At 45.7% G+C, this 10,741-nt stretch overlaps 1 protein-coding gene across 1 annotated transcript; it reads right to left on the bottom strand.

Annotated features, from left to right (window-relative positions):
* Positions 1 to 2,395: 2,395 nt before the first annotated feature.
* On the bottom strand, positions 2,396 to 3,643 carry LOC120056659 (alpha-2Db adrenergic receptor-like). Its single transcript, XM_039004869.1, has one exon. It carries the CDS (start codon positions 3,641 to 3,643, stop codon positions 2,396 to 2,398), a length of 1,248 nt encoding a protein of 415 aa, XP_038860797.1.
* Positions 3,644 to 10,741: the final 7,098 nt, after the last annotated feature.

Below are 10,741 nucleotides of genomic sequence, written 5' to 3' on the forward strand. Positions count from 1 at the left end.
TCACGTTTTGATAACAATGTAAATCTCTCTCGGACAAGGTGATTTATCAATATACTCGACTCTATTTACTCTCAGAGTAGACACTGCTAATTGGCACCAAAGTAGACTTCATGCAAGACTACATATCACTGCCCGCTCCTGCACGTAATCTCTAGCTGACAACTTTGCCAACAGGTATTGTGTCAATTTAAAACTTGCACACGACAGTTCACAGAATTGTCCATTCAAATAAATGTAGACAATTTATTTATTACTATATTTATCTGACATTAGATAGTTAATCCAGAGATTCTTACCTTTGCCTCAATTCGGCAGTCTCATCCAGATCATCATGGCATTTGTAGTCCTTTATGATAGCCACATTAGCAGCTAAATATAGGAGAATATATTGATAAAAGTCACCTTGTCCTAGATAGATTTACATGGTTATCAAAATGTCACGCCAGGGTGAGCCTACACAGAACACAGCCCTTATTTGAAATGTTTCTAAAATCCCCTATTTAAATGTTTTATTTAACTAGGCAAGTCAGTTAAGAACAACTTCTTATTTACAATGACGGCCTAGGAACAGTGGGTTAACTGTCTTGTTCAGGGGCAGAACAACAGATTTTCTAGCTCGGGGATTTGATCTAGAAACCTTTCGGCTACTGGCCCAATGGGGAAAATGAATGGTGGAAAAACAATTGGAACCATTTCCTTGTTTGACTGCTAGGTTTTATGGGTATTATGACTAATACTGTGGTACTCTATAGAAGCCAGAACAAAGGGCCCCCATGTTTGTGTTTTTCCAGGGAGTACAGTGGAGCGCATTTGCTGGTCGTGTAAAATCCATTGTATTGAAACACTGGAAACATCCTCAAAAGTGATCCAAGTCTACTGAGAGTTCACAACATCGCCTCCTCGCATTTGTTTTCGCCGTGCGCGCAATCTAGCCTATTCAGTTATGGCTCCCAGGCCCGCCCAATGGCAATCACCAGTGTGACTACTGTTTTTCATTGTGACAATACAACCAATACTAAAGTTTTTATCACCAGAGAACAGGTAAAGAATACAAAATCAAAAGCTTCATCATTTGTAGCACCACAGATATCATATACAACCAGGGCTCACCTTCCTCCCTGCGCCAAGTTGAACACGTCCAACTTTCACCAATATATTTTTTATTGTATTTAACCTTTATTTAACTTTGCAAGTCAGTTAAGAACAGATTCTTATTTACAATGACGGCCTACCCCGGCCATACCCTAACCCGGACGACGCTGGGCCAATTGTGCCCCGCCCTATGGGACTCCCAATCACGGCCGGTTGTGATACAGCCTGGGATTTATCACAGGCACAGCACTGAGATGCAGTACCTTAGACGGCTGTGCCACTCGGGAGCCTGACATCATATGTAAACAAAAACAAATAGAGGCCTTCTGGCAGAATTTCTTAGACACTGTGGATTCAAAGGAGCTAAGCAATGATTTTTTACGGTCATCGTTTCTATAATGTTGTTGCCTTGATTTGTTGGGTCTCTGTGTCTCCAGATTCACAGACGCCCAAAATATCACCAATGTATATTTTGACATGGCCTATGATTAACGAGACACACTACTTCTCATATTATTCTGTGTTATAATTTGCCATTTAACTTCAAACATATTCTCATTGTTATTTTCCACATTGTTGTGTCTCAATGGGCCACTAGGCTATACATAGGAGCTAAGTGCAATGGTCAGGTCACTCTGAGGAAGATGTCAGCTTGACGTCGAAACGTCAGTCACCAGCTTGCATCCAAAGTGAGCAAATAAAAAATAAAAATCTCTCGCTATTTTTGTTGAGTACTCCAACTCCTTTTCACCTCGAATTAGACCTTTTGGAAATGTTTCTTGGTAAGTCCTTCTCGCACTTTAATGTATTATTAACAGCACACTACGAAATGTGATTAACAACACCTAGAAGCATAGCAGTGCAGGCTCATGGTTCTCTAATATGTAGATCAGATACTGGTATCGATATTTGCTTTTAGTTATCAAATATGCCAATTAGGATTTTCAACCTGATACATTTAAGTACACAGAAACATCATCTGAAGGTTACAAACTCACTTCTTCAAATTTGAAGTCCATGTTACAAGACGTAAAAAGTAGGTTATATAAAAAACAATGGTATTGCAGTATTCTACAAACACGTGTTACACATCTCGTAAGTAGGCTAATCAATTGACAGATACTATAAGCAACAGAACTTAAGAAGGCACTCACTCCTTCCTCTCTCTCTATTGTATTAATTCCTTCACACAGACAGACAGACAGACGGACAGAGACACACACACACACACACACACACACACACACACGGGGGGGGGGGGGGGGGGGGGGGGGGGTGGAAGGAGAGAGAAATTGAATAAACGTTATGTGTGTGAAGTCTGGCATATGATCTTCTTGAAAGATCTCCGAAAATCACGATTAAATATTGTATAAATTATAGGGTTCACTGAACTGTTACAGTAACCAATCCAGAAAAACAGATTGAAGAGAGCATCCGGAATTGGGCAACTATCTCTGCATATTGCGTGCAGACTGTATGTAAAAAAGAATGGGAACCAGCAGAGTACAAACACCCCCATCACCACTGCAAGGACAAATGTAAAGCGCTTTTCGCGCATCTGCGCCAGTTTTGTCTTTGACAGTGACATCTGTCTCGTCCTTTGGTCCCGAGAGAGCTGTGCGTTGCTATTCGAAGCCGACGGCGCGCGGCAGCTCTGTTTTGTGAACGTGTTCGCGCCCTCCACTTTCCCTCTCTTGGAGAAGTGGCATTTCTTGGGTTTGCTATCGGGGGCACAGGTCTCTTCCAGGTATATATCGTCCAGCTCTCCTTTCCGCGGGTGGCCACCTATACTCAGGCTGCTGGGGCTCTCCGTCTCAAATTTCTCCCTGGGCACAAAGCAAGTTTCCGACTCCAAAGGCTGTCTCTCCATCCCGTTCTTGGCCGCGAACACGGTTGATGCGCGCTGCTTGGCCACTCTGTATATTTTACAATACACCAGAATCATGATTAGTCCAGGGGCGAAAAATGAGACCAGGCAAGACGAGAGAATATACCATGTTTCGTTGTTGAGCAAGCACTCGTGCTCGTCGTGTTTGGTCATAAGCAACGGTGGGAAAGAGATGACCGCTGATATGACCCAGACCACGGTGATCATACACTTAATACGCTTTGGCGTCCTCTTCAGGTTATAGCTAACAGCTTTGGTTACAGACCAGTACCTGTCCAGGCTTATGGCGCAGAGGTGCACAATGGAGGACGTGCAGAAGAGGACGTCGAGGGCCAGGTAGAAGGCACACCATGTGCTCCCAAAGTACCAGTAACCCATGACCTCGTTGGCGAGGGAGAAAGGTATGACCAAGGTAGCCACTAAGATATCTGCCGATGCCAAGGAGACAAGGAAGAGATTCTGCGGCGCACGGAGTGCACGGCTGGTGAAAACGGCCACCACAACCAGTACATTCCCCACGATCGTCACCAGAATGATAACAGTGACCATGAGCACGATGAAGACGGCCGCGCTCTGGGAGTGAGGCGGAGGTCTCGGGGCACTCGTGGAATTCGTATCCTCTGATGAGTTCGGCGCAGCAAAAGTTGTTGGAGTTATATCCATTCTGGATAGACAAGTCTGTTCCTCCCCATTCTCCTCTCGCATTCCAATCAGGGATACACAGGGCGAGGATCGCAAATTGCGCAGTTTGATCAAAGTAATCTTTCATCTAACCGCTGTACAGATGACCCGTTATGTGGAAACATCACAGTTCAATCGAAATCACAGACGAAATGACCGGGAAAAGTAGCATCCTTCCAGTGTTTTGTTTTCAGTGCAAGCACACAAGTCTCCGGCGATTCCTGGCCGCACTACAGTTTGTATTTGTGCAAGGAAAGAATCATGTTTGGAATGCATGCTTCCCTTGAGTACGACGGCACTCCATGAAACCAGGGTCAGATGGCAGCCTGAAGTTCCCACTTTAATCTGGTACTGGCCGTGTTCCCTACTAGTGTAGTGTGGGAGTGGAGAGGGGTATCATTTCACAGAGAGAGAGGGAGAGGGAGTCAGAGAGAGAGAGAGAGAGAGAGAGAGAGTGAAAAATCGAGAGAAGGCGAGCTAGAGAGAGAGAGAGATACTGCGGAATTATGCACATGATTAAACTTTGGAATAATGTAATAATGGCAGTAAAGATGGGTGAACAATAAAACATTTAATATTTATAGGCCTGCTATTATTAGTATTATTTTGGAATCATATTAATTGTCAAAGGAATACAACATCACTGTTTGACAATCTGTGTAAGGCTATCAATGTTCTAGTTATCTTTATAAGGCGTAGGCTAACGTAACGATAATTGACCAACGCGGGTGCGTGCAGTTTCATGGTATTCAATCAATTAAAAATCCACATTTAATTAGAATGGAATTCACTTTTAGTCCATAAACATGTCAAGTCGTAATATACAATAGCAGGCTGGTAATAGACACGGGTTCTGTGGGGGTGACATTTTTGATATCTCATGTCTGAAGCCTGGAGGCTCAAAGGATTAGTTTGTTGTCACACACACACACACACACACACACACACACACACACACACACACACACACACACACACACACACACACACACACACACACACACACACACACACACACACACACACAGCCTTGCAGTTAATTTAATTTATTATTATCATCATGACAGTAATATATTGTATACATCCCTGTCAACTTAAACTCAACTGACAAACTATGACACTTGTTTCAGGGATTGACATAAAGGTGGCTGCCCCATTGGACAGGTGCTTTCTTTAAGTACTGATAACAACCAAAAACGCTAAGAATTCCAGTCTGGTCTTTCTGATTCCTCCCCTCTGTGTAGGTGAAAATAAATACTTTGCTTTTCAGACCTTAATGTAAATCCCTGTGAAACATGATGATCAACAGCACCTGATCATTTTATATGTCAAAACCAGGAGTACAACGTTCACTGGAGACGGGGGGACATGACCCCTCCACATTCTAAAAGTGCATTTTTGTCCCCCCCAGTTTTATCATTGCACTGTGATACTAAAAGCAGCATGGTGTGCTTTAGGACCGACCATGCGGAAACTACAGAGCGTGCAGAAAGGCTGTGTGAAGGCAAAGCTTCTGAAAGACAGGGTGCTGCTCTCTGTAGCTGCTGTCTCTGTGTGTGTTGCGTTTTCCTCTGGGTTGTAAAAGCAAGCAGAGCAGAAACCGGCTACTCTTAATTTGACTGATGTAGCTGGCAAGGTAACTTCTGTTTTACTTAACAGAAAAAGTTCTGAGCTAGTAGTGTAACTGACATGTAACGTTAGCTACAGTAATATTTCATCCCCTCTCGACTGAAGTTATGTCTGAAGAGAATGAACTAGCTAGTCGGATCAGCTCTAGCCTCTAGCTATCTGTCAAGTAGCAGTATCTAACAGCTGTTGTGTGTATGGAAATGTTTTGTAGCCTTTTTGTCCTATTTCAACAGAAGGCATTTAACATGGTTTGTTTTTGTCAGTTGATATACCATTAGAGCTAGCCATAAGTTGGCTAACATCAGCTAGCTAGCTTACTAACTTTAGCTATTATTTTTGCCCCAATCACACTAGACCTGAATCAACGATGACAACCAGCGGCCAAACAATTGAAGACTAATATTCTGACATTTTTTGACAGCGCAATGGGAGTTTTTATTAGAGTCAGTATAGCATTGATCTGTCCCTATCTAATTCCCTACTTTTCACACTGACACGGTATGAAAGGCCCTATAGGCTACACTGTCATGGTGCACAGTCAGTACACAACACTATGCTCATCATGTCTTAGCAGGATCAGATGGTTATAGGTGTCCCAGCAGGGTCAGACAGCCAGGGAAGACCAGTCTACAGAGATCAGGTGAATTTTGCAGTATACCATAACAATCAGTGAATGGATACAAAGTTCCATCTTGAATTGATGGGTAGATCTACAGTAGCTACAGTGCAGCATGTCACGATCGTCGTAATGAGGCACAGAGGACCAAGGTGCAGCGTGAAAGAAAGACATCTTCTTTTTATTAGAAAGACGAAACACTGAACACCTACACTGAACACAACCCCATACACTCTACAAAACCCCCTATACAATACAACCACCCAAGACGAGACAAATACACACAAACATCCCCCATGTCACACCCTGACCTAACTAAAATAATACAGAAAACAAAGATAACTAAGGCCAGGGCGTAACACAGCATCTTAAGGTTACAGTCTGAGATCTGGGAATAATGGTGATTTCAATTATGGAACCATTGATTCTATTCTTGGATAATATAATGTTTAAATGTACACCAAGATAATTATTTGTCATGCCTCATCTGAGCAGGATCAGATGGTGACAGGGGTCTCAGCAGGGTCAGGCAGCCAGGGAAGACCAGTCTGTGATGGCGCTGAGGTGAACCTTTGCAGATACTCTACAACACTTGATTCTCTCAGTGCAGCAAACACTGGACAAGCCAGAAGCTTAAAAGATTTCAACTATTTTAAGGCAGTCTGACAAATCTCAAGTGGATTTCCAAACTGTATTAAAGGTTGTTAGAGGCTTTTCCTGATGACACTATTAGGGCACGAGGCGAGACCCAGATGCAGACACAGGAGGCAGATGGTTAGAGTCTTAGTTGTTTATTTATATCCAAAAGCAGTAGGCAAGAAAATGGTCGTGTATCCGGCGCCACCTTCCCGCCCCAGCCCAGTACCACCAGTGCCTACACCACGCACCAGGCTTCCAATGCGTCTCCAGAGCCCTGTTCCTCCTCCACGCACTCTCCCTGTGGTGCGTGTCTCCAGCCCAGTGCCTCCAGTTCCGGCACCACGCATCAAGCCTCCTGTGCGTCTCCAGAGCCCTGTACGCACTGTTCCTTCTCCCCGCACTCGCCCTGAGGTGCGTGCCCTCAGCCCGGTACCACCAGTGCCGGTACCACGCACCAGGCCTATAGTGCGCTTTGAGAGTCCAGTGTGCCCTGTTCCTGCTCCCCGCACTAGCCTTGAGGTGCGTGTCTCCAGTCCGGTACCACCAGTTCCGGCACCACGCACCAGGCCTACTGTGCGCTTCAGCAGGTCAGAGTCGACCGTCTGCCCAACGCCGCCTGCACTGCTCGTCTGTCCAGCGCCGTCTGAGCTGCCTGCCTGCCCAGCGCCGTTTGAACTGCCTGCACTGCTCGTCTGCCCAACGCCGCCTGCACTGCTCGTCTGTCCAGCGCCGTCTGAGCTGCCTGCCTGCCCAGCGCCGTCTGAGCCATCCGTCTGCCCAGCGCCGTCTGAGCCATCCGTCTGCCCAGCGCCGTCTGAGCCATCCGTCTGCCCAGCGCCATCTGAGCCATCCGTCTGCCCAGCGCCATCTGAGCCATCCGTCTGCCCAGCGCCATCTGAGCCATCCGTCTGCCCAGCGCCTTCAGAGCCGCCCGTCTGTCCCGAGCCATTAGAGCCGTCCACCAGTCAGGAGCCGCTAGAGCCGTCCGTCAGTCAGGAGCTGCCAGAGCCGCCAGCCAGTCAGGAGCTGCCAGAGCCGCCAGCCAGTCAGGAGCTGCCAGAGCCGCCAGCCAGCCATGAGCTGCCCTACAGTCATGAGCTGCCCTACAGTCATGAGCTGCCCTCCAGTCATGAGCTGCCCTCCAGTCATGAGCTGCCTTCCAGTCATGAGCTGCCCTACAGTCATGAGCTGCCCTCCAGTCATGAGCTGCCCTCCAGTCATGAGCTGCCCTCCAGTCATGAGCTGCCCTCCAGTCATGAGCTGCCCTCCAGTCATGAGCTGCCCTCCAGTCATGAGCTGCCCTCCAGTCCGGAGCTGCCCTCCAGTCCGGAGCTGCCCTCCAGTCCGGAGCTGCCATTCAGTCCGGAGCTGCCATTCAGTCCGGAGCTGCCATTCAGTCCGGAGCTGCCATTCAGTCCGGAGCTGCCATTCGTCCTGAGTTGCCCCTCTGTCCTGAGTTGCCCCTCTGTCCTGAGTTGCCCTTCTGTCCTGAGCTACCTCTCTGTCCTGAGCTACCTCTCTGTCCTGAGCTACCTCTCTGTCCTGAGCTACCTCCTAAATCATGTGGGGGCCTTGGGGAGGATTCTCAGGCCAAGGTCGTGGGCGAGGGTCGCCACTCAAAGGACGCTAAGGAGGGGGACAAAGACAGTGGTGGAGTGGTGTCCTCGTCCACCGCCGGAGCCGCCACCGCGGACAGATGCCCACCCAGACCCTCCCCTTGAGTTTTAGGGGTGCGTTCGGAGTCCGCACCTCAGGGGGGGGGGGTACTGTAACGTCCTGACCAGAGTTCGTATGTGTTTTGCTTGTTTAGTGTTGGTCAGGACGTGAGCTGGGTGGGAATTCTATGTTGTGTGTCTAGTTTGTCTGTTTCTATGTTGGGTTAAATGTGTTGCCTGATATGGTTCTCAATTAGAGGCAGGTGTTTGACGTTTCCTCTGATTGAGAACCATATTAAGGTAGGCTGTTCTCACTGTTTGTTTGTGGGTGATTGTTCCTGTGTCAGTGTTGGTGCTACACGGGACTGTGACGGTTAGTGTGTTTTGTCAGTTTGTATAGTGTCTTGTTTTGTTTGATTAAATTCATTATGTCTAATTACCACGCTGCACATTGGTCCTCTGATCCTTCTCGCCTCTCCTCGTCTGAGGAGGAGGACGACGTAGACTGCCGTTACACATGGGAAAAACACGCTGGTTGACTTGAAAACATACAAGACGAACTGGCACAGAGAGACAGGAAACACAGGGATAAATACACTGGGGAAAATAAGCGACACCTGGAGGTGGAGGAGGTGGATACAATCACAAGAACAGGTGAGACAGATCAGGGCGTGACAGACACAAAACATGTCAAACTAAAAATGTTAGGAAGACCTGGGAGACCCTATCGATGATGAAGAATGGATACAGATATGTTTGAATACCCAGTCATTTTCACATAATCTCAGACATAAATTACTGCAGTTTAAGACCATCCATAGAACTAACTATATACCAATTAAACTGAATATCATGCACTCAGAAATGTAATTATTCTGCTGGAGGTGTAAAACACAGAAGGGGACATATTTGCAAATGTTATGATCTTGTGAACGTTGGCTGAATTCTGGCAAATAGTATGTTCTTTTATCTCAGCATGTCTACAGATTCTCCCTGTTTTTGTTTGCTTGAACATGTTGATAATGGAGACTGTTATCAGTAGAAAATATGTAATCTAGCATTTATAGTGGCTAAGAAATGCATTGCCCTTAATTGGAAGGTTGGTTATCCTCCCACAATGTCACAATGGATGGCAGAAATGCTATGTATCACTAGATTTGATTTATTACAAGATTAAGGGTACACTGTGCAACTTTCATAAGGTCTGGGTGCCTTAAATGGGATACTGTATGACAAAAGGCGCCTTTATTGAAAACATTGTTTTTTTCCCCATTGCACACAAGACACCTGTGTGATTTGCGCCTGTCTCAGTGGACCATTCCATTGAGGAGGCCGTAGGGATGATACAATCCAAGAGAATGGGGAATGTGGCTCAGATGAACAAGGCACGTCTCTCTCCAGAATGAGCTCTCTCCCGCCATTTCATAGGTATTCATTGTTTCATAACTTCATTGTACGCATTGTTTGCTGTGTCTATCAATTCCCCATTACATATATTACCAGCGGTAGCCTACATTTACCGTTCTAATCTGCAATGTTTGTTTGGTTACGGTCATCTCTGTTAATGCATTCAATATATTATCATCAGATAATTAAACGGGGCACATAAGCAGACAATGACAGCTCTTACAATATTCGATGATGACATTTCTCTAAAACAGGCTATAGGCTATATGTGCAAGTCAGAACAGAAGGGTAATTATGAGGGGAAAAGGGATCAAATTATTAGGGTGAGGCACATGGGCTACTAACAGCTTACTACACAACATACACTTAGTATTACTTTCTTAGCTACAGTATACATATCTCCTGGCATATTACATTTATGCAGCAGCATATAAGACATTTTTGGACTCACCTTGTTGTTCTGTGCTCACTTGAACAGGAAGGTGGCATGGCGGTCCTTTGTAGGCAAATTTTATCATCAAACTTTATCACCAAAGTTTGGCATTCTCTGGATTTATCGTGCTTTCAAGACAACTTGGAACTCTGAAAAAAACAAGGTCGAATCATGATGTTAGTGATCTTCAGATCGGAGCTCTAGAAAGAGGCCAGAGTTCCCGACTTGGAATTCTGAGTTGGATGACCGTTTAAAACGTATTTTCCCAGTCGTAGCTAGTTTTTTTCTGAGTTCCCAGTTGTCTTGAACTCACTGAAGTCTGAGATTTCCCACTTCCGAGTTTCCAGTTGTTTGAACTCGGCAGAAGTCATGCTGGATTGGCAGCATGGCCAATGTTGAATGTTTATCCTTTTAAGCTTGGAAAAGAGACCCCTAAACCCAGACTTGGACCATACATCCACTCCATTGAATAGTAGGCTAGTGATTGCTTTGCAATGCTTGCAGTTAGCCACTTATTCCTTACAAACCACTCATTGTTGAATTTGCGATTTCCAACTTGTTGTGTAATGTTTATGTCCAATGGCCGATGAGCACCGATACGTTTTATCTATAATTTCTTCATGTGACAAGGACTGAAAAGGATTTGCCAGTAGATTGTTGACTTGATTCATGATGATGACTGCTAATTTGCTAGCTAAGAT

This window comes from Salvelinus namaycush, chromosome 12, assembly GCF_016432855.1.
Source record: "Salvelinus namaycush isolate Seneca chromosome 12, SaNama_1.0, whole genome shotgun sequence".
Taxonomy (NCBI): domain Eukaryota; kingdom Metazoa; phylum Chordata; class Actinopteri; order Salmoniformes; family Salmonidae; genus Salvelinus; species Salvelinus namaycush.